The sequence below is a fragment of the Loa loa genome (assembly GCF_000183805.2).
Source record: "Loa loa unplaced genomic scaffold supercont3.157, whole genome shotgun sequence".
Lineage (NCBI taxonomy): Eukaryota > Metazoa > Nematoda > Chromadorea > Rhabditida > Onchocercidae > Loa > Loa loa.
In genome coordinates, this window is record NW_018108337.1 from 22,762 (window position 1) to 44,622 (window position 21,861).

The following is a 21,861-nucleotide window of genomic DNA, read 5'->3' on the forward strand; positions in this document are numbered from 1 at the left end:
AAACAGGAATTATGCTGTAAGAAATCACTATTCTTATATTCCTTATTCCACTCAGTATCACGCAGGCAACCCTTATCTGGGTATTGGTAAACAATCTTATTCGCCAAAACAACCATCCGTGTTTCCGGATAACTATCCGACGACCTCTCAACAACCTAGTCACGCTCTGAGAGCTTGGTCCAATGGAAACATTCCAATGAACAGTTACGATGCCGTTTATCCAAAAGAAGATGGTATGAACCGCATGTATACAACACTGAGCAATCAACGTCCTATGCGTCTGCAACATTACGGTAATGGTGCCACCTCAATTATGTATTCATAGGTTGAAAAATGAAGTTTATACATAAAAATTCTGGAAAATCTACAGTTTTTACAATATTCCCCATTTTTTCCGAAGTTCTGTATAACAGGAACTAAGAGCTAAGTTCCATTACTCAAATATCATCGAGAAAGCATCAAGGAATATTTTTTCTAGGTTCTGTTGGGTCTCCCATCTGTAAGAATTCTAATTTATGAAGTTTCAGTTTAATTACTTTGTGGCACCTAACACCAGTTTCTTATTTCCCCAATTTTCTCGTCAAATCGGTTGATGATCTCTAGTGCTTCGTCATTTTTTCTTGTTTGAAATCATTAAATACTAACGGTTTTGCCCCGAAACATTGTTATTCAGCTTCTTATTCGTGGTACAATCGCTTCAAACCCTGTTTCTTTAAGTTTTTTTTTTTTTGTAGTATCTCATCTTTCAAATTCATGATCTTCAAACATGGTGACATAGAGGCTGGAAAGTCTTATCAGGATTTTGTTGTTAATGTCTCATTCATTCATCTAGTATATCCATTGGTTATGCATGTGTTTTCAACTGCGATACAACCATGAAACTCTGGATATCAGTGTGTTTCCTATGCATACCTAGTGTTTACTGTTTCCATTCCATGATATTCATTGATCCGGAGAAGTAATGCTTAAATTTATTTATTTTGGCACTTTCGAAGGAGAATAGAGCAATAGGAGAGGAAATACGAGCAGTAAGGAAATACATTTCAAATAGTGCTTTTTTTTTTGGATTACTTATATCCAGGGGATTTGAGCATATGGATTTTTACGAATTATAATTTTTTCTTTTTTTTTGCTTTCGTTATCGACTTACCGGAAGACGATATGTTCTTAGTTTATTTCTTGTAATGTATACGATATGGCAGCTTATAATTGGAATCTCCCAATATTCATCAATGTTTTTTTTTTCTTTTTCAACATTTTTCAGCTCATGATTTTACATGTGCGAGATTGAATTAGTGAGCAGAACGGTGACTTTGAAATCTATGATATTAAGAATATTAAGTTATATGGTTTCAGCCTCACAGGGGACTACAATACATAGAGGATTTCTACACCGTCACCATCGTGAAGGTCGCGATCATTTGTGCGACCTGTAGAAGCACTGATGTTTGGAAATGGATTTTCTCCTTTTTAGGTCTTTTAAACATCGCATTAATTTTGCATTTTGCGAAAGCTTTTGGACTTTAAACTTTTCCTTCTGTTATGGTGCAGCCGATCATTATCGTAGAAAAACTAAACAGTGAATGGATTTTGATTTTCTTCTGTTATGTTTTTTTTCTTTCGCTGCTTATTGAACAATATACATTCAAAAAATTTCAGCATTTCTGTGTTTTCAGATTTGTTCTTAATTCCTTCTCTTCAAAGTGGATCAGCTTCGCCATACTGTGTCTGACTCACCTTTATCTTCTGTAGTTTGCCTAAATAATTCTGATTAATCTTTCGATCATCTTCCCCACTTCCTAGTTGCATGGATTATGCTGTAGAAAGGGCGTTCAACAGTTTTGTATGCAAGATTAAATCAAACTTCAATAAAGGATTGATTCTTGGAAGTTCTACTTAAAAGTTAGGTTTTCAAACTGAATTTCATTCAGACATGAGGGGTTTTTATGATCTGTGAAAGAGATCTAGCAAGTAATTTTCAATGACCATGAAACATTATAATAATTGTTGGCAGAAAAGTCGGCTAAATTTTATCAAGAAATTTTGGTCAATATAGAAAAGCATACTATTGGCACTATTGAAAGTGTCTGTAACCTATATTTTAAAATATGCAGCTTTATTTATAACTATGTCATTTTTGGATACGAAGTTCAGATTTAAATAAAATCCTAAATTACATTTCGTCGTTGGCATTCACATTATTTAATTGTTCCTTCTTTTCAATGCAACCGTTTGATCTTTGTTTATTGGTCTAGTGAAATCTGAATAAACGTAGACTCATTTTTAAGTAGTAGGGTTTACAAAAATTTAAGCTATTCTACGTTTATATTCTATATGGTAATGCTTTAGCTTTTTTTTCGTTTTATTTTGTTCATCTACCTGAAATATTATTAAAGCGGTTGAATTAACTCTGCATTCCTTGTTGAAATGTTGAATTATTATTTGATTCAGTTTTTGATTAATGGACGAATGATTGCTTACAAAGAAAGTTGTCATCTTTCTAATACTTGCTATCGCATGTCAGTAATATGAAAAATAAGGTATTTAATGAAATCTCGAAAGGTACAATCCAATTTACAACGCAGAAGGGTTTTATCCTTAGAAAATGTTGGAAGCCTTGAATTGATTTTTCCATAGAGCTATCTGAAAATGTTGAGTTCAATTAAACATGGCGTGGGAGGTGTACTGGTAATTAGAATTTGGAAAATAAGATGGTAGAGACCGAATTCAGCTTTGGAAATGGCATGGTCATCGCCGAAGTACAAATTTCAGTTCCACAGAAATAATGTGAATACTAAAAAACATAGTTTTCATCCTCATGAACTCAACATTTTCAAAATTTTTGGATGCCTTAAGGATTGATAATGTGGTTTAAAAAGGTAAAAGATTTTCAACAGTAAAAATGAATATATTACTTTGTAGTCCAATTGTAGACATAGTTTAAATTGTTTGTTGAGTTATGTATGAAGCTGATATCCGATAGTTTGTATATGAAAAATGAGAACATGCCGCCTAAAAAAATGAGGACATTGATAATATGTGATACTGCAGTTATGTTATGGTGCTTGTGATGGCTGAGCAGTATTACACCTCAATCTCACATCTGAATCAACCCTTAGTGTGTTGGCATGAAATCGGTCGTTGTGTAATGACCTCTTTTCATAATTGATTTCATCTGTGAATGGAGGAAGAATTTTGTGAGGTGTAACTGTCGCTCAAGTTATACTTAGAGTTATTCCGATGGTTTTTGTGCTTCTGTCAGTAGCACAAAGTAATGTAATTTATCAATCATTTGAGTAGGTTAAATGTTACTCTTTTAGTTATCGCACTAAAATTCGTCGTTATTGTACAGTTATTCGTTTGTTGATAAAACGAAGCAGTCATGGCAATTGTATTTATTCTATACAGCTGTTGGAATCCATATTTTTGGATAGAATTTGCAAGTCTTTTGCAGTGTAGTGTTTTAATTTCAGTACGGTAGAATTAATGGTACAATTGCATTGTCTCGAAAAATGAGAAATGTAGGGAATCAATCAATTAGGTATCTTTGAAAACTATGTTTCTGAAATCGAGTCAAAACAAATTTCATGGTCTAAGCGTATAAACAAGTAATGCTTATTTATGGAAGATTTTTTAAATTTAAGGAATATTCTTCTGAGAAATGATATTTCAGTTGATAAAATACGCACAAAGTAGATGGAGTACAACTTATTGTAAAACAAATTTATTTTCTGAGTAGGGTTAAAGTCCAGCAAAGTCGGGGTTAGAAAGAGCTATTTAAATTGAAAAATGAGGTCAGACTAAATGTTCAGCAAGTTTATATCATGCATTTCTCATTTTCAAGAAGTATCATTTGTTGACTTTCATGCGTGCTTTCAAATTTAACTGCTTAGTTGACATATTCATTCAGGCGATTGCAATCACGTCTCTAGTCTCGGACGCAACGACAGAAAGACGCGAAGAAATCGAGTAGGTTTCTATTGTACTGTAGAATTTGGAGCTTTGGAAAATTCTAACGGATGACGATATTGTAATTGATTTATGGGCGTTCGAACATTAGCATACTGCCTCAGTAGTTCTAGTAGACCAGTTTTTTAGTCTGTAACGCTCAAAACCGTAACGGCCTTTGGGATGATAAGTTACTTTAAAAGAAAACCAAAATTTAACAGCGCCAAATCAAAGCATCATTTACCTCCTTCCCTCTTTTAAATTAATACACAAGAAGCCAAAAGTCCCGGAACGGCTTTACATAATCTAACAGTCTCAAATCTCGCACATCAAAGATTGATATTCACATTATGATCTTCCATGAAAGTACAGGGTGTTCCAAAATAATGCATCATGCATGCTATCAGTGATAAAGAGATGTTAAGACTGTTGGTAATTTTGATTTGAAACTACCAGATAATCAACACAGCAGTCTAATCTCTTTTTGATTTGCTTGTTGAAATATTTGGTAATGAAGATGCATTCATTTTTGTAGACAGTGTACTATTAGTTACAGTTTTTTTATGATTCCATGGAGTTATTTACTTAATTGGAATTAATATTCCAACAGGTAAAAGAACTAACTGGAAGTCATTTGAAGCAGTCATTCGATGATAGCGATGGAATAGCTGCTGCCATAACACAACGCGACCGGGTTTATCCGGCAAACATTAAGAAGATTCTCCTAACACGCAAATATCACGACACCAATGTTTACAAAGGCTTTATTTTGAAATATTGAAAAATCAAATTTTTTGGGGGAGTATGCGTCACTATAAAACAAAGTATAATGTATGTAATGACCGGCTGTTCACCGCAGGAATCGTCTGGTGGTATCATTGCAGTTGTAAAATATTATTAGTGACTCCTTATGAATATGGAGTCGAGTCTTCAAAAATTTGAAGGGAGATAGACTGCACTCCAAAATCATTGCTAAAATATTAATAAATGAAATTTAAATTTCAAAATTCAAAATTCACTGTTAATAAAAGTTTAATGATTGCGTTTCAGACATTGGCATTCGAGTAGTAGGTGGCAAGAAACTTCCAAATGGTGAACTTGTAGCTTTCGTATCGACAGTAAATCGCGGAAAGGCTCGAGAAATGTTAGGCGAGATCAAGGAAGGTTAAAATTCATCAATAATCAATCCTCCATATAGAAAGCACTGTACCAGTGAGAATTGGTAACACTCAAACAAGGTGTTGAATGACCTTATGGTCCGTTAAATATTGTTCCTACCAAAATTAATTTGGATACTTCAAAGTAGATGCTAGTGAATGCACAGCATCATATAACTCCGGTAGTGTCAAGCAAAATGAGGTGTTGGGTTGTATTGGTAAGAAGCGATTGAAGTGTTATAGAAGTCAACACTCTAATTAACACTTCAGTCAGATCACTGTTTCCCGAGTTTTCATTTATTACTTGTCTCGGCATATGCCACCCGAAGATTTATCAGACTGTCTTTAGATTACTAAGATTGCTTACATCACCCATCTTAATGAAGTGAATATGGTCAAAAAAGCAATGGAAGTAAATTTTAAATTCCCTTTTCTTCTTGAAAAAAAATAAACATTGCAAACCTTTAAGTGTACATTATATTTAAAATGAAGAGGAAAAACAAAAATTTATTAATTTCGTTCTATAACATTTTGGAGTATTTTTTTGAAGATGCGATGAAAATATGTTTGGTGATCCTGTTTAGGAGATCGTGTTCTGGAATGGAATGGTGTATTATTAACTGGAAAAACATTTGAAGAAGTGGAGCAAGTGATAACCGCAAGTCGTGGTGAAATTGAAGTGGTTGTTGCTAGGTTGATGACATTTTATGCTTTCTTTTACACTTTGTTAGGAACATTATTCAATAAATGATTAAATTCACTGGAAACCAGCTTTGTTCTGATATTCTTTGATTATCTTATGCAATTTTAGTTTACCAACAAGTAATTTAGCTATATACTGTGCTAAAAGAAATAAAATGCTGTGTTATAAGCAGTTGTAGGATTATTCTCAATTCAAAACGTCAAAAAGTTACCAGTTTATTTCGTGATGTTGCAATACTCATTAGGATGTTCAATGCTTATCTTTGTAACAATTTATCATGGATGGTCTGTTGAATACAATTCTTTTTCTTGTCTAACAATTTTGATTTTCAAGCACTCCGATTAGCAGTGTGCAGGTGACATCGAGCAATCTCGGAAGAAGCAAAGGCGCTGAAAAACAAAAAAGCAGACGAGAACGAAAGCATGGTATGGTTTTCTTGTTGAAAAATATTGCATTCATATACAATATTCAACAAAAATGTATTTACAAGAATTTCTACAGATGAAACACGCGATCGCTCACAGAAGTCAGAGGCTCCTCCTGTACCTGCACATCGTTGCGCGGATGGACAGACTTCTGTCTCTTCAGATTCTTATGCTGCTTTGAAACCATCATTGAACAACAAAGCTATCCCTTTGCAATCGCATAACCGTGTTGCCTGCATGCAGGAGGTAGTTTAATTACATAATTACTTCATCATTTCTTAACATTATTGTCGACTGACTTTCATCTAAAGCAATTATGACAGAGCAAATTATGAATTCAAAAGCAAATTATGAATTCAGAATTTTATTTTGAATTCAAAAGATAATTTCCGAAAATGGAGATTTAGAATAAATTGTAGCTCCAAGATTCTATGCCAGTTTAACCAGTTCGTTTAGACGGACCTTTTTGGCAACAAGAGAGTAAAAGATTGAAAGGCCGCTACTCATATTTATTGCGAAAGATTAAGACATCATCGATTTCATTAGAAAGTTGACTATCAATGAGTATGAAATCTTTTAGCAATCTAGTCAGTTTAGAGAGATTTTCTTTTTTTTTTTGACTTATTTTCTTGTTTTTATCCTCTTTTTAGCCTGATACGTTGGGTTATTTGAACGTGGCCTTAGCATACAACCGATCAACATCGACACTTATGGTAACAGTGCTTTCGGCAAAGAGCCTCTTGTGTCGTCAGTATTGTAATGTAACATTTTATCCGAATCCTTTCGTGAAGGTCTACTTGTTACCTGGAAGAAGGTAAATGCTGCTGCAATAATTTACAGAATGAATTTGATGCACTTATTGTCATTTCTTAACGTATTTTTTCTCTTAGTATATCCAGAAATCCACCGAGAAATCCAATGAGTTATGAATACCTTAGGTATATAATTTTCAGGGTATCTAGTAAGCGTCGAACTAAATTCGTGCCAAATACCTCAGATCCAGTATGGGATCAAACACTGGAATATTCAGTACCATTTCATGACCTATACAGCCATTATTTGGAATTTACGGTGTGGGACTATGATAGACTTAATGATAACAACGCTTTAGGAAAACTTGTTATTAGTCTTTCAGGTAATTTTAATTTAATGCTGTAGGAGACCTTCATATGTTGGTTTGTGTTATAAGACACTAGAAGGCAAAACTTCTAATGGTTCGATTATGTACAGTTCGGATTAGTACTCTTTAAACTCTTTTGTCTTACTCAGGCTCTGTTCCTAGTAATTTTGGCAGGTTTTGAATGTTCCATGTTAGTGTTCCCTTTTTGAAATTTATAGAGAAGGACAAAAAACTAGGCTGTAGTTGCAAACTCTTTTAACTGACCCTCATTTATTGAAAGAAACTGTTGTTTTCTACAGATCCACATGTTCTGGATGGTACGCCACGTTGGTACCCACTTAACCCAACAGACAATGATTTAGCTGTGCTAGGCTTACCTTGTTCGCAATTCCAAACAACAATTGGCACCGTAAATGGATATGCTGTGCCGCATTATAATCCAAGTACGGCATTTGTGATTTATGATACCAGAAATTCAAATATGCATCAAAATTGAAATATCAAGCCTTGCTCCTCCAAAAACACTGGTGGATGAAGATAGCATGACAACTTGGCTTGGATTACTGCGCTGCTTCATCCTGCAGCATTTTTGCAGTTCGACTGACAAAACAGTTAAATCCTACTTCATTAAAATTTAAACTGTCGTTTAATTTGTAAATCTCGAAGTTTTTAGCATCTTTGGATATTAATTGTCCAACCGTTTGATGGTCCGCACGTTGCTGCACTCAGCCTGATGGGATCTGCATCTATGGCACAAGCGAACAATCTTCAAAAGCTCAGAATTGATGAATAACTTCAGAATTCGTATTATTTGAAACAGTGTCGTCAAAATGATATTTATAAACAAATGTCGTTTAGTTATACTTGTGTTTCTGATGAATTCCCAACGGTCTTCTGAATTTGCCCCAAATTTTATTATCTCCATTTACGGGGATTTGTTTTATTAAACTCTTGGCTTTAAAATTTCGACGTTTTGGTATAAAATTCAGCTTTTCTTTGTTGTTGATTTTAGAATTTCAACATTTTCTCGATATTTCTTTTTGCAAGCTGTATTTAAACAAAGGAAGGTTTGTTAATATGTGACGACGTTATTTCGCTAGTAAGGAAAGATTTGTTATTTGAGTGATCTCATTGCTTTATGCGTCACTGCATGTAAAATCAGCGTATATTTACTAAGCGTTTTGTTTATCAGTTTAGCTGCATGAAGTTCAATGGCATTTCTTGCTATGTAGTTTTTTTCTGTCTCATGTCCTGAGAAGTTTATCGATATCATTTTACAGAAGAAATCCATGAATTAATATAGTTCACTGTTTGATTCAGTGGCTACATAGACAGGACACTGTCCATACGGTAACGCCTCAAATGAACTTCCGGTCAGTTCGGTTGCTGTTTTGATTATCCCATGGTTAAGATTATAATTCGTAATAGAAAAGATAAAATTAATAGATTGCACTTTTAGAATGAAGCGTAGTATGTATTGGTAGAGTTTTTTTAATCGATCATTTTATCGTTATTGTTATCAGCTCTCTTATAGGGTATGTATTATTGATTCACTTATACTATTGATAAAACTGTATAAGCGCAAGAACTGTCCAAGGAAGAGCAATTAATAATCACTTGATCTGTGTGCGCAGATAAACGACTCATGCTGTTTCCGTTGAGACTTCTGAGCCTGAGTTTTTTTTATTTAAAATTATATTAATTTCACTTTCAATCCTAGTTCGGTATCATTATCGATTGTCTTGGAGCTATCCGTGTTTAGAAAAATTCATAGGAACGTATATGCATGGTCGCACAGAATCAAAACGTGAAGATCCCTCGGGAGATTTCATTTCCTCGTCCTTACTACTTCCACTAAGCGATACATTTATTTGGGGGCACAACACGACTTGTATACTGATAGTAGTGAGGCAGTCATGCGGAAAAAACTTTGACAACTGAAAACCGAACTGATCTCTAATTTGATGATTATTGCGTGGAACTTCACAGAATCCCACCATATTTACGCTCATGATAGGTCGTTACTTGAATTTCATGTTTCTTCTTGCCTACTGGAGCATAACTGATACGGAAAACAAATATATCCTTTGTCATTTCCGATTACCCATAGAAAGGATGCGCATACTCCCTTGTACCATGCTGCTCTCTTGCACAACATCCCTCTCGCTCGGTTACTTCTATTAGCGCCAACTTGACTCCCATCAATTCTTCAAATCTTTGAAACTATCTATCTCATTCAGCAAATTTCACCATCTTTCCTGCTCTCTTTTTCTTTCTTTCTCGCTTTCATCCTTATATACTAATTCCTCTTGATGGCATTCCGATCTCTCTTATTTTCATAAACTGATCTATTTCAATCTTACTGATTTTTTACCACTTTGTACATGATTGATTTTATGCAATAGCTTTCATGGGAGCGGCTGTTTCCATTTCATTCTCAGGATTCATTAATTCGGAATGCCGTTTCATCCTCGAGATTCATTTATCAGGAATTTCGTTCCTTTCGCGGAATTTATTAATCCGGATTCGCGGGATTCACTAGTCCTCAATAGCAAATTATTTCGGGAAACGTTTCTCATTACCATATTATCTTATACAATATCGTTACCTGGATATGTAGGGCAAAGAACAACAGTGCCTGGTAGAACAATGCTTAATGAATATTCAGCTGAAATGACTGAACTTTTAATTTCCTATCACTTTTTTTGTGCTATAGGAGGAATGGATGCGTGTTTCACTTGGGAAAAAGTTCAACTTTTGGATGGCGGCTTTGGCACTGAGCTAGAAGCAGCTGGTTACAATGTTAAAGTGAATTATTATGAATTAATTAATAAATAATTGCACTCCCATCTATTTAGTAATTTATCCATAGCATATTTCTTACAAACAATGCACGAAATCTTGAGGAAATCCGAACGAAATTTTTGTTTTTTATTTTCACCAATGTAGACAAGTTTGTAAAGTCAATTTTAGTTTTTACTGTTAACAGTTTAGGATTTCTGATGTGCAAGAAGATTCAAGTAAGTTGTTATGAATAGTATATATCGTTTTCGCAAGGTTGTAAAACAAATCATTATAATGTAAATGGAATCCAAAAGAAAAATTCATGAATGTTGCAGAATCATTCACTTTGGAGTTGTGCAGCATTGTTCGATAATCCCAATCTCATACTTCAAGTGCATAAACGGTATGTATTTCACACGTGAAACCTATCAACAACCTAACGTATCTATGAATATTGAAGTAAGTCTGATTTTTGGTGTTACTAAATATTAACCGTTCCGGCATGTAGCGCTTTTGACTTGTATCACATATTCGAGCAATGTATTTCGGTGGTGATATTTGAATCGGCACTTTCATATATTACTCTGAAGTATTCTTTGGACTTCCTCTACGATATTTGTTGTCTTTTTCAATATCTTTATAAAATACATTATAATGATTATTTAGCTTCATTGAAGCTGGTAGTGATATCATTCTCACAAATACTTATCAAGCTTGTATAAGTACAATGATGAATTCACGCGGTATGACGAAGATTGCTGCTGAATCGTCTTTGAAAGTAACTAATATGCTTTCATCTGATAAAAATTATTTTCTGATAAGGCCTATGGAATTCACTAAAAATTTTGCATATAGTTTAAATTTGCATTAGACTTATGTTTCAGGCACTTAAAATCGTTATATTTCATGTCATTAATTTAAATCGTGATATGATAACTAAAAATATTGCTGTCTTTTTCAAATAGAAATTGGTTTCACTGGCGCAACAGGCAGTTGATGAATGCTCAGCACGAGAAAAAGTAAAGGTAGTTGGTTCAGTGGGACCATACGGTGTAATTTTTAATGATGGTTCCGAGTATAGTGGACATTACGTTGATGAGCTTGAAGAACAGGTATCATTTAAATTCAATAAAAAAGCATAAATATATATGTAAAAGTAATTAGTTCGCGCATTATTGAAAACTGGATTAATCAATACACGAATTTATTGATTTTTAATATTGAAGGTTCTGGTTGATTATCATATACAACAGACCATACCACTGCTTCAAGCAGGTCTCAAAGTTATAGCTTACGAAACAGTTCCATCATACAAGGAAGCTGTGGCTATACTGAAAGCAGTGAATGCTATTAACCATTCGTATAATTTCTGGATATCATTTTCTTGTAAAGTAAATTTTGGATTCAGTATTGTTTCAAAATTGAATTGCGTTATTTTTGTTTTTCGCAAACTGACTATCCTATTAATCTAAACTGTCAAATGTTTTAATTCATAGGTTGGTCTTTGCAGAATGGTGAACAAACCAATCACAATGAAAGTTTCTGCAAAAGTGTAGAGAAAATTTCACATCATCCTAACATTCTTGGAATAGGTGTGTTCGTTTCAAGTTTCTCTCTTGCGAATCTGCTATTGCATTTGAATGACTTAAATAAAGTGAATATTGTCGAAAAAGTTTCTGTAGGGTTTGTTTGAGATTTAATTCAGGAATTAATTGCACATCACCAAATTATATAACACAGCTGTTGCAATCTGCTAGTATCTCAGTTAATTCGTTGCCATTTATTGTTTATCCGAACAGTGGAGAAGAATACGAATGTGGCACAAAAAAGTTGCATTTTTTCCTACAGTTTTATTTATATTAAGTTCCCTTTTGTAGCATTTTCTTCTCGGAATCCTTTCACTTTTTATCATTGATAAGATTTTGTAAAGAAAAAACGGGGCTACATTCCTTGTGGATGAACAATTAATCAGTAACTTTTGTTCAGAGCTATGACTCTGTTAAGTAGCATATTTGAAACTGTCATTTTCAACATGCAAATATCCTTTCAGATGGAGAAATGGCAAATGTATCTTCCCTGATATGGGGCAGCTAATGGAGTGGAAGAATTTAGGTATGAAAGTGGTAGGTGGTTGTTGTCGAGTTGGAGCTGAAAAAATTAAAGAACTTAGCACGCTGGTTGCAAAACTGAATTCCGAATACAACAGTGTTTCATAACAATTTTTCAGTTCACTAGAATTGTTGCCTCTTTCCAAAATGATTTAGCCAATTCAATTAAATTTGTTAATATTCTTGTTTACGATATGCATTTATAAGCATTTTGTTTGCAAAATGCAATGCGTTTTTAAAGGGACTTGATATAGCTTTTGTCAATATATTCTTTGGTAGGTAAATGTTTCGTGGAAAGGTTGAGATGGCGGCATCAGAATCACTGCCCAATCATTTTATAGTACCGGTCTCCTTCATATTCCATATTTTCTTTGAGCTTATCGCTTAACATGCACTGTTTGTTGCTTACTTCTGCGAAGTAGCCCCTTCAGAGCGTTCTGATAATCGTGATTGAAAACCTGAAATTAAGGGAAAAACTGTTCGTATATAAAAATTCCAACTGTTGTAAATTGTGATTCCCGTCATGTGATAGGTAATGATAGTGCAATTCCAGCATACCGTATAAATGATTGGATTCATTGCCGAATTGCTGTACCCTAACCAAGTGATGAACATCCATATGTGCGGATCAATTTGACACGATGAACAGAACTGCACCACTACATACATTCTAGAATTCTAGAAGTATGAAATTTTTTGAACGCAAACTAAAAAACAAAGTTCCAAAATGAAAGTCGTCAAAAGGCATACCAATCAGTCTACTAGAAATCAATAATACTAGGAATGGAATTTGCTGTACTACTGCAGATGATATTCCAAAAATCTTCACAGATAAATTTTTAGGGAATATAAACGCTTAAGACTAATATTTATAATGATATATTGAACTGTGCTGTCAAAATATTAAAAAAGTTGCTTACATGAAAAACGGTGTCCAACAAATTGCAAAACAACCTAAAATAATACCGAAAACTTTCACACCTCGACGTTCTTTGGCGGTCGAAATATTTTTTGGTTTATGTTGCAAAACAACTCGCGCATTTTTTTGTCTGTAAAGAAAAAGAGGAATGAATCGTAACTTAATTTGCGAATTTCTAGTGTATTTTTCAAAATAGATGACTAAATAGCTAGTTAACAATTTTGGCTAATTTTACCATACATTTTTTCACGGACTTAGTGTTACGGAAAAACTGTTTGAAATATTTCGGAAACTTCGAGAAAACTGAAAACTTGTAATGAATGTTAGATAAGTGCAATTCCTGATTATTCATTGATTTTTTTCTACATTGATTTCTTTCGTTTCATGCTTAATAAACACAGTGCGTATTTTCTCATTCATATTCATACTTTCGATTAAAATATGCAGTACCTTTTCAGGTGATGTCGCCTCTTGTAAAATGCGTTTTGGCTTAATGCCGTTTTAGAAGATTGTACCAAATGCATTTTGCCTACGCCGGTTTTACCGCAATGGCAGCATTTCACTGATTTCGTTGTGTTATTTTGGAATACAATCGTAGTATCACTATTTGTTTTGGTGATTCTCGCTGCCACTTCTGCTATTATTGTTGCTCTTCCCCGGTCTTCATGACATTTTGTACCTCCCATAAATTTCCGTTTTCTTGATTCCTGATCTCATTAAAACTATTTATAATGGATGAAAGTAAAGTGGTATCTCGAAAATAATAATATTGTTGAAGTACAAATTTTCAGAAATTGATATGAGGTTTTATAAGTAATATTGATATAGCAAAATAGCAGATTTTGAAAATTTTCAAATACTACAACCGATCTTCATGTACTTTCGGATTAATTCCACATCCTTTGCAAATGATATCAAGAGCTAGATACTTGAGAAGAAATAGAAGATGAAAAAAATACTAGCTGGAGTAGTTTTCAATTCGCTTCATGTATTTTTTCTATTATCCACTATAAGAATAATTGCAATGTTACCAAAAAATTTGTGTAATTAATGACTTCAAGTTTTGAAGACCAAGGGGATGATCCCTGAGGAACTATGGCACCATGGCCTATGGAACTTGAAGCTTTGGTTTAGGATTTATCATCCAATTAAATAATCACTGTCACGAAAATTATGAAAAACAAACGGCATCAATTCTGATGATGCGCATTTTTCCAGGACTGAATTTGTTTGTTGCGTCACCAACGCATTCTTTACATTCCTTGCATATTGGTCGAACAAACTGTTCTTTGCAAACATTCGGAGTGGAATTGCTTTCTAATACAAAATTATAAAAGTACTGTAATAAATCTAAATTTTAAGCCTTATTTGTTACCCATATACATTCAGATTCGAAACTGACTTTTTAAGACATTCTTTTCTGTGAACTGAATCTGTTAATTTCAACTCTTTAAAAAATTAATAGTTTTGAAACAAGTTTTGCGGTGCTGAAAAAGTTACATTTGAAGTTGTATATTTATACATCAGCTAAGCTATACATTTCTAAATAAAACTGTCGTTTATAACAGCTGAAAATTTTATCGTAGTTTTAATTAAACTTGAATATTTCATATCAAAAGTGGTGTAGATTACATCATCGGCAGCACATACTAGACCATCTCGTTGTAATTACATATAGTAATAAATCTAACCTTTTTCTTCATTTTCCTCCATTTCTTCAGCAAATTTATCGTCGGTAAGTAAAACATGACTCAGTTCATGTAAAATCGTTGATTCAATATGCTTCTTAATTACCTACAAAACATCTTTCATCCCGAATATCTTCATCTCTTACAAATAATTTTAAACTCTGCCGCATATATTTGTATATATATATATATATATATAATTATTTTTTAATTCCAAAAACCTGTTGTCTGTATAGTTGACGAGCACGATGTTTAGCAAATGTCTGATAAATTTTATAGTATACAAAGAACATAACAAATAAAGGTATAAAAAATGATCCGGTTGCACTGTAAATAGTATATGACGGTAAATCCAAAAATACGCATTGCCACGTACCGTTCATTCTTATCATGTTACCTCGTTCCGCAACCTGAAATATAGCAATAAAAATCTGTTTAAAAAAATTTAATGAATAAGGTATAATTTTGTTGTTAATCAAGTAAGAAAAAATGGAAATGTTATTATTAGTTACGAAGAATAATACTGAATTCTCAGCTGAAATTTGGAAAAATCTCAAGTCTATGAAATTCGATGGTTCATAAAAATCCACAATATTAAGCTAAATAGTGTTGCAAGACTTCTTGTAAAAATGATTTCTCAAACTTTATTAGTCCGCCTGACTTTCGTCAACCTATATTCTTTTGCCTCATGAATTTCGAACTTGTAGAGGATCCGGGAAGTTGCATAGGCTGTACTTGTGAATTCGGTAATTTCCAGCCTTGGGTTCAAGAAATATCTGTAACTATTGCAATATGCAGTTTTATTGTTGATAGTGTCATCTTTAGCTACATTAAGATAGTTTAATGCAGTACAATATTTCACTCCAGAAGATCAATATCTCCTCCATTCTTCTACAGGATATCACTTCAATGCTAGTGTTCTAAACTTCTCACTACCATTCATGCAAAAATAAAAAATAAATGCTTGCCTGCTTCCATCCGAAGAATGGAGCCAAACTAATCAAGGCGGATGAAAGCCAAACGGACAAAATTAGAAAAATTGCTGTACGTTTATTGCGCTTAGCCATGTAAGTCATTGGAGTAGTTATAGCCCAATAACGATCTAGACCAACAATGGATAAATTCCAGATAGAAGCTGTGGAGCACAAGATATCTGCTGCAAAATTAGCTCAGTTCAAAGAAAAAAAAAGTTAAAACATGATCAGAGAATTTTTTACTGAAACTTAGTTTGCTGGATCGATTCTAACAATATCGGAAGGCTAGTTCTTAATAAAATACTCACAGATGAGTTTTGCATAAGTTTTGAATAACCGAAAGAATTGAAAAGTGATCATAAAAATAAAGACAAAGTGAAGCACAAAACATAACAAATTATAGCGGGGATACTTTTTTTGCTGTAAAAGCGTTTGTATTCAAAAATTATCAAAAATGGACATTTAAGAAGATGCCTGAAAATAAACTAAGTAATAGTTCATAAACAAATTTCATTGATATCCGAACACCAACTAAATGAAAACTTTACAAGAGAAAGAATTGTTGGAAAAAGTTCTGTAATTTCATTGATTTTCCACATATCACAAATCCTAAAGTTGTTGTGGGAAGACATTCATTCTATTAATTACAATACAAACAGATCTACCTGATACAAAAACGACGCAAAGCGTCGATGTGAAAAGCCATTCATTTGCGATCGCATAGATCGATGACAGAGGCAGCACGATGACTCCAAGGCACAGATCACTGAAAGCGAGATTGGCAACCTACAAATATTTCACTGTGACACTATGTGTTGTGATGATTCTGAATTGTAATGATTTAATTAATGAAAGAAAGAAGCAAACTAGGTACCAGTAGATTAGGTACAGTTTGGAGATGTGGATTTTTATAGAGTACGACAAACACAAGCGTATTGGCAGCAATAGTCCAAATAACCAAAAGCGCAAGTGCGCTTCCCTTTAAAACATTGAAGAATAGGTCGATGTGGATTTCTTGCATATTTCATCGTAGCATCAATCCTGCAGTTAAAGTGTTTGGATAGTTTCTTCTTTTCTTTTTTTTTCTCTCTGCTTACAATGCATGTGGAGGAAAATGAATCAGTATTCATTAAGCTAAATTTTTTACTATTCTTGAATTTACATCTGATGTGAGCACTGGCAGAGAATCAGAAATAATTATGGCCAGAATATGAATGCCAGTGTCTATAATGTTTAAAATGAAGGAGAATAATAAATAATTTGTTTATCGTCGGAAAAGAACTTCAGTATAATTTTTTTGTTGAAAAACTTCTTTTAGGATTATGGAGTAAACAAACTCCTCCAATCATGCCACAATCATAATCAAAAAAAGTTAAAAAAAAAGTTAAAATAAATCTATTAGTTTACGGGATATTGTGATAAGATTGTCCAGTAAACAAATTTCTGATTATTTGCGCTGATATTTTTTGCAAAAAAAAGACAGGAACGACGTTTGTCATATCATCTAATAATTCCAATTGTTGACTACAAATATTCATTTTTTTTTCTGCAGAAATTCTGATGATTGCTACTTCCTTTAGCAACAACTGCTGGTGAGCAATCAATTTTACAAGTCTTTTGAAATCCTGGTTGTATATTGATTAATCCCAAATGATCATGAAGCTAGTAGAGAAAATAAAGTGATTCTTCCTTAATGGGAAACAAAAATATTTTGTCATTTGTCGAAATTAAATTCGATTTGGACGTCCACAACTCTCAGAACTCTAGCGTTTTATATTTCGGTAATAATTCGATATATGCAAGGCTAAAATTATGCCGATTTTTTTTATGGGAGCTAATGAAGTTAGAAAAGTGACCGGATGAGACCATCCACTGGTTCGGCTCAAGCATTAGAAATGAACAGTAATGATATCACTTCATTCATATTATGTGAGATGATGATAATCCTGCATATCACAAATATGAGGGTTACTTTGAAAGTTGAATATTGCTTTGATCCTCCGAACGGTTTCGCCTACTACTTTGCCTGATAACAATCTTTTAAACTCAACTGTTCTCAAAGTGCAGATAACATAAAGAGGATAGAGAGGGCACGGTAGAAGGAGAGTTTGGAAAAGGACTTTATGTTGCTGCTGTTATCAAATGCTGAAATGATGACATTTTCTGCCTATTAATCTGCCTATTAATCTGATGCATTAAATTTTTCACAAATCACTTTTTAATAATGGTGGCGATGACAATTTTACATTTTACAAATAAGTCAATAGTATAAGTTAGGATGGGATGCATGAATTGCTGACGGAAAAGCCAGCTTTTCAAACTGCAGCAATTTGATAATTGTCGGAGTTGGACATTAAATGTAAATATGTTGTGCTGTTGCATTATTGATATTTTTAAGGAAAGAATGGCGTCTCCCACTGTTTCATCCTCTTAGTAATGAGGTGACGAAAATCTTCCCCCGAATCATCCAACCGAAGCGGTATGCAAGCAACAGATACGAACAATGAAGATACTGTCTCTTCTTTTCTACTTCTCTCTCTTGTTTTTGTCTCCTGCCTTTTCATGTTTCGCCGATTCCTTCTCTCAGCTTCTAGTTAAAAGGCCAGAGTAGCTAGGCTTCAGATCTTCGGTTGATATATTTACACAATTTTTTTCTTTATACTATTAAAAAATTGCGCTTCTCTCAGCGGATATGAGGAGTGTAGAGTGGTTGTCCTCAAAGCAGTCATACTAATCCATTTTCCGTAAGCGATCTGCTCTGTTCTGCCAGTCACTGAATCATTTCTTTTAATAACACATCACTTGTTCATTTTAATTGTCCATCACTTAAAAGTTCTTTTTTTGTTGATTGATATGATGAGTGGGGAAGGATGTAAGGATGTTTGCCAATGCAAGTAAGTCACAGAAATTGCCAGCAATTTTCAAAATAGATAGAATGAAATTTTCAGGGAATTTCGACAACTTTCAAAATTATGTTGGGAAGTAATGGAGAAAAGTATGTTTACAAGTGGATGCATGTGTTTGTCATGGGAAGATGGAATACAAAACTCGCTGAAGTTTCATTTAGCTCAACGTTTGCTAGGAAGAATGCTGAGGGTGACATATATGCATGTGCCGAGCTAAAATGTGAAGAGAGGGGCGCAATCCTTTCATCTCTCTCATCCATTCCCGCGATCTTCGTCACTTATCCTTTCACTTGCAAAATGAAATTATCCAACAAATAGGAATGAATAAATTTGTGACCAAAGAATTGAATGATGGCCAGGAAAGGGTTTAGTTGCATGCCTCTTGGCTTATGCAATAGATCCTACTACACTTCTTCTGTTTCAATGCAGGAGAAAAAGGAAGAAAATTATTCACTGATTAATATTCTACAAAAGCTCATTACCGTTTTTTTTGTAGACAGAAGGCTATTCGCAATATTTCAAGAATAGAGACAATTGGACCAGTCCTTAAGCTGCGGGTTTCAATTATTTTTGTAATGATGTCCTTACACACAACCATTATGCCACACTTCCAGGCTTTTCTAAGTCGTTTTTTAACTCTGAATACGAATTCTAACAAAGTACTAATAATTAAAATAAAAAAAAGGCGTTACATCTTAATAAACCTTCTTTTTTAATTATAATACAATTTGCAGGAAGGAATAGCGGAAAACATTTAAAATTTGAAGTTGACATTTAAAAAGAGAAAGCTTCAAATTTTTGGGAAAATAATCGTTATTGCAGCTGTAGACTGTAGAAAACATACAATTATAAATTTCATCAAGAACTACAATAAGTACAAATGTGCAGTTGTTCCAAACAACGGTTCTGCAACTCGCGTTCAATTAACGTTCTTCCTGATACTATCGTTGCGCAAGGTTTTGCGAAAAGTTTAGTAGTTTTTTCTGACCATTTGCACTAAGACTTTTTCTACACCATTTAATCACATCCTTTGTTAAGGTGGATACTCAGTGATAGGAAAAATCTTACATCTTGTATAAGCTCATTGATAAAATACTGCAAAAAATAAATTCAAGTAAAAAGTCTCCCCCTGAAAGTTAGGCAAATTTTGAAAACCTCCATGGTAGAGATTAGAAGATTGATTTAAATAGTGGGAAGAAAAAAGAGATTTGCGCTTTGTTTTTCTGTTGATAATTTAAGCTAGTTGCAATTATTCAACAAAAGGCTGTGGTGCAAAACTGGGATAATATGGGAATTGTGATGTTGAAAATTTTTGAACAGCATAGGATTGTGTTCCAAAGGGTGAAGATCGGTGCTCATTGCTCTTTTTATTAATACTACGTTTTGGAAGGCAATCCATGAACGGTTGGTGTATTCATGACAAAAAAAGAATAGTAGATGAAGATTGGTGGAAAGTACTTTCTTTTAGTTTTATAAGTAAAAAATAGGATGACCAACTTTATGATAAGTACACTTGACCTATGACATATTTGTAATACGTACAAAAACACCCACCCACATACACACAAACACACACCAATATATATATATATATGTATATATATGTATATGACAGACATTTAAAATCACAGCATACATTAAAAGAGACAACAAATAGTATGGATATGAATATGTGTGAGATGAGAATTTGATTGGATACGACGTCAGTACTTCTCTCAAGCAAAATTGCTCGAACACGTCTTTTTCAAGAATTTTTGAGGCGTAGACAAGGTGATGAAAGTAATTTCTCGGAAGCGTACCTCATCGCAGTTCGTTCCTCTTCTTTTCCCTCCTCCCCTTTTGCCTTTTCTCGTTCAATTCTCATTTTCATTCCTCTTTTTCTTTCTTCTCTTATAAAGGACTGATATGCTAAGAAATTATGAATATCATTCTGGAATAAAAAGCAAATTAACGTAATTTATAAAGTCGTGTAAAAATAATTTTTTAATACAGTATTGACTGGAAGTTTAGCATCGACGACGCACAGAAGTTGTTCGAACAGAATTATATGTTAAAATTCTTGAAATCGATAAAATACAATGAAAATTGTATTTATTCCTTTTCATCATTCCTTACAGTATTTAAAAAATCCTTAAATTTTTTAAAAGAAATAACCATTTTATGGTTAGGCAAAGGTTTTTATTGTTTAGTAAAAGCTTAAACTTCATTTCATTCAGTTTGAGGGAAATATTCATTATTACCAACATAAACAAGAGAAGTAGACGAAGTAGATCAATTTTCATGACATTATTCAAATCTGACAGTGCCACTATCATTATGGATACGATCATTACACAAAGACTATTTGTTGAGTAGACTTAGGAGACATCTGTGGTGGATTATTTCTGAATCGTGGAGTGTGATGTCGATCAATAGCCAAATATCACCAGTGTTGTCGATCGGCTTCTTAAGATCCGCTGGGGTGATTTGAATTGGGTTGAGTTGAGCTGAGTCGATTGGGGTACGTTGAGGTTGAGCTGAGTTGATTTGGGTTGCGTTGAGTGGAATTGAATTAAGGTGTATTGAGTCCACACCGGATTGTAAATCCTTTATTGACCACAATAATTCAGCCGATTTACAATAGGGTTTATATGCATTAGAGAGTGGGAGTGGTTTAAATAAAACGTTAAAAAAGGGGTGTTCATTTAGATAAAAGGAAACTGTAAAGAACCAATTACATAATAAGCATTGTAACAAGAACAGAGGGAAGATTAACATGCAAATTGGAAATTCTTTGTCATTAAAATATAGATGTGAATTTCCGTCAGACAAAGATAACAAAAGAAACGTAGGGGAGATAACTTTAAAGAATGTAAATTGGTTAAATGATTTACACTATTGTTAACATTTATTTACAACAAGGAATTTATTTGTTTGTTTGGGGTGTGGTTGGAGTCTCGCGAATCGGAATTCGCGGCAACATCTACAATATATGTGATGTAATCGAACCATGTTTTCTTTTTCTCTTTCCTGATGTATTTTGTACGTAGCTTTTTATCAATTCCATACATCATCCCTTAAAATGTATATGCTTTAAGTCTCTTTTCATATATTTTTCCTTTGAATATTCATTGTTATTGCAACTTAAGG

The 21,861-nt window shown here is 33.6% G+C and overlaps 5 protein-coding genes across 5 annotated transcripts in view; 3 read left to right on the forward strand and 2 right to left on the reverse strand.

Annotated features, from left to right (window-relative positions):
- The window catches only part of LOAG_17940 (hypothetical protein), a gene marked incomplete at its 3' end in the record, with an annotated part of 3,181 nt that extends 2,856 nt beyond the window's left edge, over positions 1 to 325 (forward strand). The window contains exon 2 of the mRNA XM_020450608.1: positions 66 to 325. Within this exon, the coding sequence (XP_020305690.1) occupies positions 66 to 325 (260 nt within the window). The remainder of the gene's footprint in view (positions 1 to 65) is intronic.
- A 3,580-nt stretch (positions 326 to 3,905) lies between these two features.
- Positions 3,906 to 8,821, forward strand: LOAG_05037 (hypothetical protein). The gene is made up of 10 exons (XM_020446749.1): positions 3,906 to 3,969; positions 4,559 to 4,709; positions 4,999 to 5,112; positions 5,690 to 5,798; positions 6,142 to 6,233; positions 6,310 to 6,479; positions 6,884 to 7,047; positions 7,187 to 7,368; positions 7,653 to 7,796; positions 8,027 to 8,821. Exons 3-10 carry the CDS (start codon positions 5,091 to 5,093, stop codon positions 8,056 to 8,058), a joined length of 915 nt encoding a protein of 304 aa, XP_020302948.1. The 5' UTR covers positions 3,906 to 3,969; positions 4,559 to 4,709; positions 4,999 to 5,090; the 3' UTR covers positions 8,059 to 8,821.
- A 1,253-nt stretch (positions 8,822 to 10,074) lies between these two features.
- LOAG_05038 (hypothetical protein) lies at positions 10,075 to 12,574 on the forward strand (the record flags this gene model as incomplete). The annotated part of the gene is made up of 8 exons (XM_003140575.2): positions 10,075 to 10,161; positions 10,473 to 10,540; positions 10,804 to 10,915; positions 11,103 to 11,249; positions 11,364 to 11,528; positions 11,648 to 11,729; positions 11,843 to 11,966; positions 12,188 to 12,574. The coding sequence occupies 8 exons, from the start codon at positions 10,075 to 10,077 to the stop codon at positions 12,351 to 12,353; spliced, it is 951 nt and encodes a 316-aa protein (XP_003140623.1). The 3' UTR covers positions 12,354 to 12,574.
- A 48-nt stretch (positions 12,575 to 12,622) lies between these two features.
- Positions 12,623 to 16,847, reverse strand: LOAG_05039 (TYRA-2 protein; the record flags this gene model as incomplete). Its single annotated transcript, XM_003140576.1, has 11 exons — positions 12,623 to 12,703; positions 12,804 to 12,915; positions 13,166 to 13,294; positions 13,615 to 13,871; positions 14,351 to 14,481; positions 14,856 to 14,958; positions 15,074 to 15,262; positions 15,496 to 15,628; positions 15,879 to 16,008; positions 16,492 to 16,612; positions 16,701 to 16,847. The coding sequence occupies 11 exons, from the start codon at positions 16,845 to 16,847 to the stop codon at positions 12,623 to 12,625; spliced, it is 1,533 nt and encodes a 510-aa protein (XP_003140624.1).
- A 3,629-nt stretch (positions 16,848 to 20,476) lies between these two features.
- Positions 20,477 to 21,318, reverse strand: LOAG_05040 (hypothetical protein; the record flags this gene model as incomplete). The annotated part of the gene is made up of 2 exons (XM_003140577.1): positions 20,477 to 20,640; positions 21,159 to 21,318. Coding segments are annotated over 2 exons (324 nt in total), but the record flags the coding sequence as incomplete, so codon positions are not given.
- Between the last annotated feature and the right edge of the window lie 543 nt (positions 21,319 to 21,861).

Excerpts from the sequence above, each read along its gene's own strand:
- LOAG_05037 (XM_020446749.1), top strand. The coding sequence starts at position 5,091 with ATGTTAGGCGAGATCAAGGAAG. Across the intron at positions 5,799-6,141 it reads ATTGAAGTGGTTGTTGCTAG|CACTCCGATTAGCAGTGTGC; the intron begins GTTGATGACATT and ends TTGATTTTCAAG. Across the intron at positions 6,234-6,309 it reads CAGACGAGAACGAAAGCATG|ATGAAACACGCGATCGCTCA; the intron begins GTATGGTTTTCT and ends GAATTTCTACAG.